The sequence below is a fragment of the Neocloeon triangulifer genome, unplaced genomic scaffold, assembly GCF_031216515.1.
Source record: "Neocloeon triangulifer isolate White Clay Creek 2 clone unplaced genomic scaffold, ASM3121651v1 ptg000012l, whole genome shotgun sequence".
Taxonomy (NCBI): domain Eukaryota; kingdom Metazoa; phylum Arthropoda; class Insecta; order Ephemeroptera; family Baetidae; genus Neocloeon; species Neocloeon triangulifer.
In genome coordinates, this window is record NW_026775554.1 from 16143423 (window position 1) to 16158061 (window position 14639).

A 14639-nucleotide genomic window follows, 5' to 3' on the forward strand; every position below is an offset into this window, starting at 1 on the left:
TGGGCGGCGAGCTGATTCTTTCGAAAGGGACAATGGCCTTTTTTATAAAAGAGGAGTCGTGACTGGACTCGATCTCGGTACAAAAGGGAGCAGAGCAAATAAGAGCGCAGCGGTGCGTGATTTTACAAAAAAAAATAATGAGTGGCTTGTGCTGCGAGGCTTTTGAACCCGTTCGGCGCCGAGAGCAAAAAGGAAACAATAAAAAGTGTAGCACTTAAAATTTAATAATGGTAGCAATGATGGCCCAGGTTGCCGCAGCAATAGCATAATTTATTATCCTCGGGCATCCGAATCTATGGAACACGATAAAAACTTAGTATTAAAAGTTTTAAGACACAATTTTTAATCAATTGTATTTATATAAACAAATTAAATATATTTTCATAAAATATAAATATTTAATTCGCTGATCTTCACTGTTCCAAAGACTGCAATAGATTTTGCAAACCATTTTTATGAGAATTTGAAAAAAAAAACTTATTGAAATTTAAATTTTTAAGTTGTGGTCCTAAATTGGCGTAATAGATTTAAAATTTATAATGCTATTATTTTAAAATGTATTTCTGCAACCTGGAATTTTTTAATAAATTAATTAGAATAGAAAGTCTAAGAAGTATTTTATAACTTTTATCCAAAAATAATTACCAATAAAAAAAAACCAATAATTTTTGATGGCCAAAATTTTTTGAGTAATTTCCCATCGAGAACGAAAAAAAACAAGATATAGATATAATTTTATCATTATTATCACACATGTCTTTTGGAATTAACTAAAATTATAATTATCCTATTAAAAAATATCCATTCCAAAGCACTGCAAAGCACGGTTGGATATTTCGGATATTATGTATCTTATGTATATTTCTTTTTTTTTTACAATTATACGTTTTAGTTCTGGTCAGCACCCTCAATCAGTTACCGGGTCAAATGTCAATTATTGAAGAAATGTGCAATGTGTGTGGCAAGTGCATGGAAACCTGATACACAACCCTTGCCCACACAGCCGCAAAAACGGTAAACTTTTATAGCCATCCGTCTGCAGACTCCGCATCCGTACGCGTGACGTTTCCCTCATTGCCCGTGGCGCAGGTCATGTTTGGCGCGCTTTTTTAAATGCGGCGCGCCCTCTGATTGGTCGCCCGCTGCTTTTGACGGAGCGAGTTTTATCAAAAGAATTTACGACCCTCGCAGCTAAATTGACACTTTACTGCGGCAACGCTCGTCCGATTAAATCGAGAGCGTCTTGATTGAGTAGAGCGGCGTTTGGGGTCCCGGTCGTGCCGAAATTCGCGCCGCCGTTTCCGCTGTGAGCACCATGTTATGTCGCAGAGGGTGAGCGAAGAGCAGAAAAGGTGCATCGTCAGTTGGTTTCGCAACTGGAACGACGAGCAGCGAGCTTCGTTCGTCGCCAAAGTCGAGCAGAGGATCACTGGTCGCTCGAACGTGGACCAGGTGAGTGTCCCGTTGTGTAAAACCACCTTGCAAGGTCAAGCTTACCTTCTTTTTGTCCTTGGCAGCTGATCGCCGGATTGACCCTCGAGGAACCGTCGACGATCTTCGAACACCAAGTCAAGTTGTTCCACCGGTGGGCTGCCAACTGGGACCTTGCTGACCTCCTCGACCTGCTGACCACCTTGCAAGAATGACTACTTACACCCCTGAGGCGCAGGTTGGACCCTTGTTTCATTTGCGGGGCTCCACAGTTGATTATTTGATAATATTTTATCGGTGTGGATTTTTAATTCCGGAAGTGGCTCATTGAAATTAAATTTTTGCTCTAATTAATGTGGTGTATCTTCAGTAATATTTATACGCCTCTTATCTGCATCTTATTTATAAATTTTACATGGCCCTGATCACTGTTGTTCTTTTTTTAGAAAATTTTTATATTATTTTTTATTTTAATTATAAAAAAACTTCTGAAGGGGTTTAAATTTTAATATTCCTCTCTCTCATCGAGTTTATAAAAATTAGAGATAACAATTAACAAAATAAAACATTTTTATGGTGAAACCAACCGATAAAATATTACAAATTTCAACTAATTTTTCTACTTATTTAAAACAAGTTGAATTGAAATATTTTACTGGCCGAAATAGTAGAATAAACCAATGTTATAAGCAGCTTTTTACAAATTGATTCAAATTAAATCAGTTCGTTTGGCCTGAAAGGAGTTGAATAATTTTTATGGCTTCTGCCTAGGTTAAAATTATTCATAAAAGTCAACTCACCCCTTGACATGCTCGCATTCTGGTGGTTCATTCTCAGGTTTCAGACTTAACTTTCTCAAGATGCTCACAGGTTCATTTTAGGAAATTTTTTTTTTAAAGAAATTTTTTATTTTTCATGACTCAGTTTGCCAGAGAATTTTGCATCCATGTCTTAATAATTATTTTTCCTACAGCAGAAAAATAAATACAAATTTTTATGAATATATATTTTCTGCCTAAAATTAGCTTCAAGTGTGCAAAATCTATCTATCTGTGAGTTGTGTGAGATAAGAGAAAGTCTAGGGGTTTCCACTACAAATTTGTTGCCAGGTATTTGCACTAGGCATATTTTTCTGCAAGAAGCCTATCTTGCTGATAAAAATTTGCAATTATTTTGAGCTGTGTGTATGGCAAAATGATAATAATTATTGTTATTATGTTTGGAGTTGCAAATTCTTATTTCAAAATAACTTTTGTTGTAAATAAGTCACTAAATTGCAATGTAAAAATTTCAGGTACGCTTTGTGGCACAATGGTTTCGTGAGTGGAGCGAAATGCAGCGTGAGGATTTCCTTCCGATCCTGGCCCAGAGTTTCTCGGCCAACTTCTGCCCAGTCAATGGCCTGTCGGAGCTCGGGCTGAGGCCCCCGTCACTTTTCCAGTGCAGAGTGAAGCTCTTCCGAGAGTGGTGCCTCGCCTGGAGTGAGGCTGAGCGCCAAGCCCTGCTGGACAGCCTGAAGGACGCCGACCCTGAGTTTGTGCAGCAGTTCGAGGACACGGTGAAGAGCCTCGAGGGCACCACCAAGGCCCCTGACCTGGTGGCCAACGACCCCAGAGAAGGAGAGGTCGTCTAAGCCGTATTCGTCAAACTCGATTGATTCAGACTGATGCAGCTGTAGTGCCAATAGGAATCTCTTTCTTTTCTTGCTCAACTCGCTTCGTTTTTGCATCGGCTGGCTAGTCACGACTAAGATGAATCTCAATTATCGGAAGAAAGCGCCACCCGTGGCACTGGAATTTTCAGGGACGTCATTGGCTTCCTATAGATTTTGCAAATTTACACACGGTTTTGCATTTTTCAAACAGTAACAAAACTTGTCTTATACACCGGATCAATTATCGAGTTATCTTCGTACAAGTAAGGAGACATTAATTAACACGCATCATATTATATATATTAATATTGCTGTTGAGAACACAATTAAATTGTTGAAAAGTAATGTGTCGTTCGCCCGCTTCCACTATCACTCTTATATACATGCAATTAAAACCGCCCCTGGAAGTTCTTGCCCTACATTTTTACATTGTAATGTGCCATCAGCAAGGCCATTTTGTGCAGCTGTTGATTTTACAAACGTGTACAAATTTTATTGAGAATTAATTATTCCTCAGCAAAATGTTGATCATGCTAACTATCTACGTGTCATTGGAACTCGTTGCCCATGGAGGCAGGAAGAGAGAACTTTTAGTTTTAATTTATTTAGTTTTTAAAACGGGCTGCATTCAGTTTTGACTCTCAGAAAAAATCTTTCTGGTAGCTTTTTAGACTTATTTAGGTGGATGGGTTGGTTTCTCTTTCAAACGTGAATCTATTTCTGTTGCCTCCATTTGTAGACTAGTGTGCTGAATTGAATCAAAACCACCTGTAGGGTAGGATCTCGATTATGACGCTGTTGGTGCACTTGTTATAATATCAAGAATTTCGCAAGCTAATATATTCCACTCTACGATATATTTTTATTTTAAGTGTGAGTTGAATTAGGCATGTGACTCTACACACAGATCTGATTTTCAGAATTCCATGATTGGCTGATATTTTACTTTATTATTATTTGATTGATGTATGTATTCTAATATTCAAATGTTTTAATGAAATAAATTTTGGTTTTAGGATGTAATGAGAATATTTTGTTTAATAACTATTATTTTACTGCAATTCCTCAATCTCACAAAAAGAAAAATAATCAGGTACTAATAATGAAATGAATTAGAAAAAAATAAATGCAATGAAAAGTTTCCTAACCTTTAAGTTTATAGAAGGCTACAATCAATACTTACCTTCAAGGCTTCAAATAATAAACAAATTGATAAAATTAGTTTCTATTTATGAAATATTTCAAATAATTTTAAAGTAGCAATAATGTGTAATAATATCAATGCAAGATTTTTTTCTAAATATTCATTACAATAGTTCTTTATTTTTTATTGCTCAAATTAGTTTGTATTTGTCGGTAAACTGCATACAAAATATTTAGAATGCAAAGTGACCTTTAGTCGACTTTACGGTGATGCGTGTAGACCTCAACGAGAGATGGCGAGACTGTATGCAACCTTCCGGCTTCTGCTGCTTCGCTGGTTGCCTATTGGGCGCTTCCCAAGGCACAGTAAGAGATGCTCCTCGCATCGAAGGCTGAAACACGAGTTGCTGTTCTCCGCACAACCCTTGCCACTTTCCCTCTCGAATAATAAAATCTCGACGGTCCCATATACATATCAACCCTCCAAGATCAATGCACGGACACAGAGGATGGCTAGGGGCGGGATTTATTTGGGCGCAAAAAGTGCTAAGGGTGCATATTGAAAGAGCAGTGGTGTGACTCAATTTACGATATTCGTTGGCTCGCAGCCAAGGCATGCAGATTTATATGAGAATTCGGGCCGCTGTGTTGTGTTAAGTGATTACAGCCTGAGGTAATGAAAGGCTAAAAGCTTTCAGGGCTATGTGCTTGCTTTATTGAACCATATAAGCAACACCGCGCTCACTTGATGCCGCTCGCTCTCGACATAACGCAGGGCGACGCAGGGCTTCCAAGTTGCAGCCACACATTTGAAACTTGCAGCATTATTAATAAGCGGCCGCACAGCCAGTAGCAGTTTAACTCTAACCCAACTATTTGCTGTACTCGCTGAGTCAAAAGTAGAAAGCAGCGGCTTTTTAGCAAGCGCTGCAACGCGCCTTTGGAGATTCCTAGTCCGATAAATTAATAATGGACGACGTTTGCTCTTTCTTGGTATTCTTCAACAAATGTGTTCTTCACATATGAACTTATGACAAAAGCTCCTTATCTTATTTTCATTGCTTCACAAAACAAACTAGAAAGTTACAAAAAGAAAATGCATGGAAGAATGATTTAAAAATATTCTTCCTTTTTGCCTCTGTAAAAAAATGAAAATATTTATTGATCAAAATAAAAATTTCACACATAATATCACGATATATTTAGCCATCAAGGGCCAAATTTTGCTGCATTAAAAAGCTATTTGAATTTTGCTTGATTTTTTTTTTACTTATTGTAAGCTGAATTGAATTAAATTTTAGCGCTTCTCCGTGGAAAAATTTGGCATTCATTTGTGGATATGGTCAGTTTTAGATCTGAGACAGTGAAATAATTATTTTCCCTTTTCAGTTCTTTAGTATATTTTTATTTTACTTTTTTCTTTTTTCCAGGCTTCCATTGTGCATTAAATAAATATCAGCACCAGATTTACCCGCAGGCAATTTACTTCGCGTGACTGAAAAGACCATCTTCAAAATCTGTGATCTCATCCTTGCAGAGGCTTCGCAGCAACAATGGAAAGGCTCTCTGGGGACCACTTATTTTTTCTCCAGTAGCTTTCCCGTTGATGAAAATCCTTGCTTTCACCCTCCGCCTCCCTCCGCTTTTTGGCGGTCGGATAAAGAAAGCAGGCCGCAAATGAAGGAGAAGGAAATGCGTTTGTCTTCCGGGACCAAGTTTTTGCCTTTTCCTGCACAGGCCTCGCGCCAAACCACCAAAGTGCATCTCTCTGGTCGAACAATCTGGAGCGGCGGGTGAAAGGACGTTAACTTTCAATTTAGGGCGCCTGGCTCCTCTGCTCCGTTTGACCCACTTGCAATAAAATATTCCACCCACCGCTCGACGCACTCGTCGTCCATACTGCAATTTCATTTTATTATTATTACACGCGGCGAGCGCGCGCAGAGTTTCCTTGAATCTGTTGCGCTCTTATCGCGGCCAGAAAGCTCCCCAAATTTTGCGCCCCAGAAAGATAAAAAAAAGAGCGGAAAGTGGAAGCATGTCAAAAAAACTTCTTTATTTATTAGAATAAAATATATTCTTTAATCAATTGTAATTTTGGTGTTTCAATAAATTTAAAAAAAAAATTAATAGTAACATAATTATATTAAAAGATATAATATTTAAGTTATAACATTTAGAACATTTTTGTAGTTTCCTTAATAGGATCCTAGCTGCCTGTGAGCAGACAATCTAGTTTAAAATTCAGGCAAGGATATCTGTAAATCTATGTGCTTTTATAAAAATTGTCCCTGAAATTATAAATTTTTATGCTTGGGCGTGTAGAGCAGTTAAAATGTAGTTAAACTGTGATTGTCTTTATTTAAAATTTATCATTACAATACTAATTGTAAGTTGTTTTTCTTTAGCATTATATTACAAAATTAAATTTTTAGCAAAATCAGTGCAATTTGTTAAATTATTTTTGTCAAATGTATTTTAGCCAGGCTCCCGATTGGATTTAAATTTTAACAACTGAATTAATCTTCTACAAAGGAGAAAAAATCCAAAAGAATGCATAGTTTATCATACCTAATCGAATCAATTATTAAAAAAAAATTTAGAAAAATTTTATGATTTATTTAAAAAGAAATTTACGACACACCTTTTGTTCATCAAATAATTCTTTAATTTTCCGTTAAAAATTCCTTTTTTCCTTTCTGATGGTGTCAACTGGCGCACTTTCACCCTTATGCAGGCACATTTTCACAGAGAGCATTTTGCATGAGCCGTGTGTGCGCGAGTTGTGTTTGTGTGTATGCGAGTGCAACAAAAGCAAGCTGACACTCTGGTGTCTAACGGCTGTCAGACCCTTTCTCGTCAAAACAAACAGCATTCGTTGGCGCACAGTTTATTTCGGCGCTCATATACATATTTATGCGTCCTTCCAGTCCCACGAGTGCGTAATGTTCACCGAGACGCCGCGCACGTTTTAATTAAGCACTCGACAACGTTATGCAGAAATGAGAGGAGCTGCCGTTTGTTCTTGTACGAGGAAGGTCAACATTATTTGCATACTGTACAATATATGTATGTGTATTGTGAGTATGTACTTATTTAGGGCTTTTCGAGTGGTGAAATTTGACAATCTCTGTTGTCAAGAAATACAACATTCATTTGCATGAGTTGCTTCTGACTAACTTCACAAATAGACTTGCTCAAACATGAAACTTTGTAAGTTTGTGGCTTGTGCTTCCAAAGAAAATATTAGGAATGCTGTGCAAATTTTCTGAGATTTTTTATACAATATAATTATTATTCTGTGAAAAAAAAAAATTTATCATAATTTATTTCTTTTACATTGAAAAATGAAATTTTTTATTTGATTGTACTATTACAATTTTTACAGAAAAACTTCAATATAATTGGTTTGAGATGTCGTGACTCTCGACAGGACTTTTCCCCGAAGTTCTCACTTGCGCAGAGCTGGAGACTTTCCCGGACTCGAACGTGCTTCTTAATTAATTAATTGACTTAACTTGGCGGCCTCATGGAAATTGGCTTTAATTCTAATTGGCCTTTAATGCTTTTACTCTTTTATCTTTGTGCTCTAACTAAAAAGGGTTAATTGATATTTCAAGTAAACAAGTTAATTAACAATAACAAATAAAGTGATGGTTTATTCTTAAAACTAAACAATAATTGGCCAAACTAATGCGGAATTACTATTAGATTTAATATTCAAATGCTGAGTTTTAAGGTTCGGACTGAATTAGTGAACGGATTAAGCTGATTTAAAAGGATATTCAGTTCGGAATTTATCTAGCGTGGGCGCCAAGCAATACCTTTTAAAGCGGGAAGGGAAACCATTACAACCACACTCAGTCGAGTCCAGGAAGCGTCTGCTTGGGCACTCAGGTGGCGCCCTGAGCGCGGCGGTCGTAGTTCTTGGTGGTGGCGTGGCGCGCGGGGCGGGAACTTAAGGGTTGTGCTCAGCTTTGGTTAATATACTAAATGGCCTTAACGCGCGCGGTTACATAATTATAAGATTTGTACAATTAAAGTTCTTCTTCTGCAATACAATAATTAAAGGTCCCTGTGGTTACACCACAGACTGCCTCCCGACAAATCTGAGTCACGCCCTCGTGACTCGTAACTTCTTTGTCCTCCCTGGTCCTCGGCAGGGTCAGTCTGGGGCGCAAAAGGTTGACAGCATTCGAACAAGCTGCGCAAGTGCTCTCGAGGGCCGAGGGCGTCCGAGACAATGGGGTTGTTGGTCATCGGGTCCCTCAGACAGGCTTGCGCTCCGCTGCAGGTTCTCAGGGTGGTGAGAATTGGTTCTCAGCGGGCGCGTCATCCAGGTTGCCCTCAAGTCAGCAACTCGGCATCTGTGACCTTTGCTTTCTGTTCGGACAGATTCAGACAAATATGTTTCGCAAACAGTGAACTTACATTTTAATTACAATTTTCTTAAATTTTAATTTTTTTTTCCTTAATTGACATATTATTAATTTATAATTTCCACTTTTGGTATTTTAAAACCAAAATTTTTTTTTTAAAATTAATTGCTTAAATTTCAAATTTAATTTATCCGTAAAATTAACATGATTTTTAGCATTTTATTCCTAAGAAAATTTGGCACGAAATTGCTCACACTGGATTAAATAGCTAAAAAGCAGAATGAATGAAGGTGGTAAGCAACCCGCGCTACGTTTGTGCGAGTGTGTTGCCTAAATCCGTGCGTTTTCTTTCTTCCTCGTCTTCTTGCCTGCTCGCTCCTGCGGGAGGCGTGACGTCACGCACAGGGCAGCGAACAGCGGTGCGGTGGAGGGAGGAGGAAAGGTACCAAAAAGAAAACATAAACAAATTGGCGATGAGAGAACTGCACTCGTCGATGCGGCGATTATTTTCGACACGATTTTGCTTGCCGACAGTGCCGACGAATGTAGGAGGTGAGCTTGAACTATTCGCACATTTAATTATTCTAACATTTAGACAACAATTTTAAAACACAGCTTAGATTTAAGTGTCGCGATTTGTAAGCACTCTTATCTCACAACGTAAACATAATTTCAAAACAATTCTTATTTTAAATTCACTATACTTTTCTTAATTTATGCTGGCCTAACTTAATTCCTTGCATTTAAAGTTAAACATAATCATTGAAATCAAATACTGTCCTACTTAAATTAAAATTATTACAAAACACAATTTTACACAATCAATTCTCAATTTTTTTCTCTGGACAAAATTCAACTGTGTTACATTTAACGATCTTGTTTTCCTTTTTAACTTGTAACTTTTTGAAATTTTATATTTGAACTCTTAATTTATAATTGGGGAAATTCTAACTTTTGCTGTGGCTCATTTGCTTTTAAAACATTTTATCATTTCACAAAATATAATTAATTTTCATTTACTTTTAAAATTCACTTCCTTAATTTTAATTACATTCTTGCCTTAAAATTAAAAATTCACACATACTAATTTTCACATTCTTTCAGGATATCTCTTGCTCGTCAGGAAGCTTTTACGGCCTCCCGACAAGACTATTGCGTCGGTCTTCTCTTCTGGTGGGATGAGATGAGACTCCACTTGGACTTTGGGGTTGCTCGAGGTTGGCATCCGAGCGCACTGGAGCCTTTCGTTGGTTTCCGATGGAGGGAGCCCATCGAGTTGCTCGACAGTGGCGGACATTCACGACAAGCTGGACGAAGGCTAAGAGGTGAGTGAGGCTGCACCATTGTTGCCTCTCAAAGCCCTCTGGATTGGACATCTCTTGGCCGGGTGCCCTCGGGCTGAGCAGAATGTGCACTTTTGCTCGGGGCACCGGCCAAAGCGATGTCCTTTCCTGGAACACAGCTGGCAAGGCACGTTTGGGCAGTTCCTCGCCATGTGTCCCTTCTGTTTACACTTGTGACATTTCTTTTCTTGCAGGCTTTCCTTGGTTGCTGGAGGGTGGCCGTTGGTGATCGGCAGTCTCGGCGGCGTAGCTCCCACCGTGGAGCCACACACGGAGGTGATGGTCGCACTCGGAGGCTGAACGGGGCAGACTGACGGTGCTGCTGGATTGCTCTGCCACATATTGGACGTCACCACACTGCTGGTGGTTTGCATGAGGGTGCTCTGGTGGTTGGGGGCGGCACCAAAGACAGCATCCTTCAGCTGGCGAATGTATCCCAAGAGCTGCTGCTGCTGCTGCAATTTTTCATCCTCCGCTGCTTGAGCTTGCTCCTCACGCTCACGCCGGAGCTTGGTTCGCCGCAAGAAGTGCTCTTGATTTTCTGCAATTTCCCTCATGCTGGAAAGGTGATTTGAATTTGAATAAACAATTGCTTGCTGAAACTCGGTGCGGAGCCCCTCAAAGAATCGGTGCTTCAGTTCCTCCTCCAGGAAGAACCGTCGTGTTTCCTCCTTGTACTTGGTTCGTTCGAGCAGGGCACTGAGGAGCACCTCCCCTGCATTGACAAGTCGGCGGTAGAACTGGACGACTGACTCATTGCTGCCTTGTTCCAGGCCATCAAACGCATCTTTGGCCTCGGAGTAGCTGGGTGGCTGCTCAAACTCGGACGCCAACGCCTTCTTCAGGTCTTGGAGTGAGAGGGCGTCCAAGTTGAGCTTGCTGGCGAACCGGAACACATCGCCTTCAGTGTTGCTGACAGCAAGGCGGACAAGCTCTGCATCTCGGGTGTTTGGAAATGCGATTTTCACCCGCTCAACACTGTGGATGAAGTTCTTCAAGGACAGGCTGCTATCTGCTTTGTAGATGCCAATCAACTGGTAGACATGGGCTCGAATGGCGATGGACTGTGGGTCTTCTGGTTGGACATCTCTGTTGACCAACTCGGATGAGGTGAGAGGTTCCATGGTCAAATTGGTGAGTACAATATTACAAAATTTCTTAAATTTATTCGCTTATTTATAAAAATTGAGCCACAACAATAAAATTTAGCAATGGACCATTTTATTTGTTTCTTTGTAAAAAAAAAATTCTCTCAATTAGAGGATTATCACCCAATCTCTAATTTAACTTTTCGCGTTTTTAACCCAACTTTGCTGATTACTTTTAACTTTCAATTTCCGAGTTCCTTTTTGGCCTGAAGTGCACCTTTGCAAAACGCCCTTAAGGCTGATATTTACAAAAAGCACTCTACCCACTTAAATAATAGGATCCATTACAACTTAAAAGGGATACCTTAAATTAACAGCTCTGCGTTTTTCTTGGTCGCGCTCTACAGCAGTGTGCCTGTGTTTTCCCGTGAACAAATTCGGCAAGTGCTTCTTAAGGCGCTCTCCTTCCGTCAGCCTCTTGTTTCTCGGTGTACCTCGATCCAGCGGTCGCTTCTTGTCGATGGCACCAGGCTTGTCACGGTCGGTCTCGGATCCTCAGAACTTCGGCGAAAACAGGGTACGGGAGAGTACCGTGCTCTCTGGGCTGGCCAGGGTGCGCGGGACGTTCCAAAGGGTGCGTTAATTTGGAAAAAAAACACACCCCACCCACCTGACACCAAATCTGTCGTGACTCTCGACAGGACTTTTCCCCGAAGTTCTCACTTGCGCAGAGCTGGAGACTTTCCCGGACTCGAACGTGCTTCTTAATTAATTAATTGACTTAACTTGGCGGCCTCATGGAAATTGGCTTTAATTCTAATTGGCCTTTAATGCTTTTACTCTTTTATCTTTGTGCTCTAACTAAAAAGGGTTAATTGATATTTCAAGTAAACAAGTTAATTAACAATAACAAATAAAGTGATGGTTTATTCTTAAAACTAAACAATAATTGGCCAAACTAATGCGGAATTACTATTAGATTTAATATTCAAATGCTGAGTTTTAAGGTTCGGACTGAATTAGTGAACGGATTAAGCTGATTTAAAAGGATATTCAGTTCGGAATTTATCTAGCGTGGGCGCCAAGCAATACCTTTTAAAGCGGGAAGGGAAACCATTACAACCACACTCAGTCGAGTCCAGGAAGCGTCTGCTTGGGCACTCAGGTGGCGCCCTGAGCGCGGCGGTCGTAGTTCTTGGTGGTGGCGTGGCGCGCGGGGCGGGAACTTAAGGGTTGTGCTCAGCTTTGGTTAATATACTAAATGGCCTTAACGCGCGCGGTTACATAATTATAAGATTTGTACAATTAAAGTTCTTCTTCTGCAATACAATAATTAAAGGTCCCTGTGGTTACACCACATGAGACATACACACTGGCAAATTAAAACCAGGCTTAAACTCGTTGAGAAAAATAAATAATAAAATAAAATAATACAAGTATCCAAATAATTAATCGTTAATATTTTAAAAAGTAGCTAAGTAATTGTATAACAACTATAATATCATAATTAAAAGCGTCAGGTGGAAAAAAGTGTTTAAACATTAAAAAAAAATACACTTGGTCATTATTGTCTTTACAAATGAAAATATTAAACTCTTATCTTAAATTTAATAATTTTTATTAATTTATGAAATTTTCAAACAAAAATATTCTACCCCTAAGTCCAACTTTTTTACGGCAATCGTGTCTAATTGCAACATTGTTTAATATGAAAATAATTAAATAAAAATGTGTCTTGGTAAACTGTTTATTTGAAATCTCACAGGGATCTTGAAAACAAATAGTGTATTATTTGTGGAAATAATGAAGGGATATTTTCTGTGGCAGGACGAGAAAACAACTCTCATTACTCTTAACCCCGCACCATACATCAGACACAAAATTGAATCGCCCTCCTTTCATCTAAATGAAAACGCTTAAGGTCATATCATCATCATCAGACGCGCGGAGCCATACCCGTTATTAAATTTACCCAAGCTATTAAACATCCAGCAACTTTAGCCGGCGTGTTGTGCATAAAGGGCTATCTAGGCATCAAGTAGAACAACTTAAAATTACGTAATTTCGTTCGCAGCGGCGGCGCATTTCGCAAATTCCTGCCATACCGCGAGCAGAGAAGAGCAAGCAATTTCCACTAAAAGCAAAAACAACACACTGACATCAGGCCCGCGGGAGGGAGCAGAGTGCGATTTGCATGTGACGTTTTACCTAGATGGCTGTTCTGTTTGTTCCTGTGAACGCTCTAATGTACATTTTGGAGCGGAACATTACACACTCTCCTCGGTATAGCAGAAGAGAAAAGTTAAAGTGCCGTTTTCTGAGGCTCTCTGTTCAGCGTCATCGTTGAATATCAAACAGGATTCTCGTTGCATGGATATATAGACACACATTATGTTATACATAAGGTCGACAACAAAACGTGATGTGTGCATTATATTCGAGAGATATAATGCGTGGGGTGCCAAGGCCAAAAAAGACGCGTCTGTGTTTGCAAATAATAAAAGCGTACAGCTGCCGCTCTTGGCCGCAGTAAAACGCCGAACGTCTCAATTCCGCGTTACAAGCCCATGCTGTGTGTGGAATACATTCAATTCTCAAGATGTATTCACTAAAGACTAAAAAAAAAAAAAAAATTACGAAAGTCATTAAGTCATATTTTATTTTGCTCTCTTTAGGGATAGGGAATAATAATCCTAGCATTGTACTACACAAAATACTTTTCCGAGTGAAAAATTTGGCACATTTCGTTTATGTATGGCAGTGATGATTGTGATAAAAAATTTCGTATCTTAAATATGTCGAATAGTTCGTAAGGTGAAAGTCACAAAGTTAAAAAAAATTATCTTCTCAAAAGTAAATATATATGAAAAAAATGGGAAGCATTAAAAATTGTCATAAAGTACAGAATCATAAAATGAACTATGAAGAATTTAGCGTGAAGGATTTTAAACCAACAATAAATATGCTATCACATTTAATTAAAGTTTGCAGTTAGTAGTAAATATTAAAGGGAAAAATCCTTGCTAATACTTTTCCTTCAGACAATTTAGACAATTCAGTCATATCTTTCCCTTTTAAAGAACTATTTTGGCTGATCTTCTACCCTTTTGATGCTTATATTTAATTTCTCTGTTGTGCACCTCATATCAGGTGAACATATGAGCACCTCATTTGAACACCTCATATCAGGTGAACATATGAGCACCTCATTTGAGCACCTCATATCAGGTGAACATATGAGCACCTCATATCAGGTGCACATATGAGCACCTCATATCAGGTGCACATATGAGCACCTCATTTGAGCACCTCATATCAGGTGCACATATGAGCACCTCATATCAGGTGCACATATGAGCACCTCATATCAGGTGAACATATGAGCACCTCATATCAGGTGCACATATTAGCACCTCATATCAGGTGCACATATGAGCACCTCATATCAGGTGCACATATGAGCACCTCATATCAGGTGAACATATGAGCACCTCATTTGAGCACCTCATATCAGGTGCACATATTAGCACCTCATTTGAGCACCTCATATCAGGTGCACATATTAGCACCTCATTTGAACACCTCATATCAGGTGAACATA

General features: G+C 39.1%; 1 protein-coding gene across 1 annotated transcript; it reads left to right on the top strand.

Annotated features, from left to right (window-relative positions):
• Positions 1 to 1128: 1128 nt before the first annotated feature.
• LOC132196627 (uncharacterized protein C14orf119) lies at positions 1129 to 4114 on the top strand. Its single transcript, XM_059619411.1, has 3 exons — positions 1129 to 1452; positions 1518 to 1669; positions 2726 to 4114. Exons 2-3 carry the CDS (start codon positions 1643 to 1645, stop codon positions 3062 to 3064), a joined length of 366 nt encoding a protein of 121 aa, XP_059475394.1. The 5' UTR covers positions 1129 to 1452; positions 1518 to 1642; the 3' UTR covers positions 3065 to 4114.
• The last annotated feature ends 10525 nt before the right edge of the window (positions 4115 to 14639 follow it).

What these genes read in the sequence shown, in the direction of transcription:
- LOC132196627 (XM_059619411.1), top strand. Translation starts at nt 1,643, where the DNA reads ATGACTACTTACACCCCTGAGGCGCAG. An exon ending in CTTACACCCCTGAGGCGCAG is followed by an intron (nt 1,670 to 2,725) that starts GTTGGACCCTTG and finishes TAAAAATTTCAG; the next exon opens with GTACGCTTTGTGGCACAATG.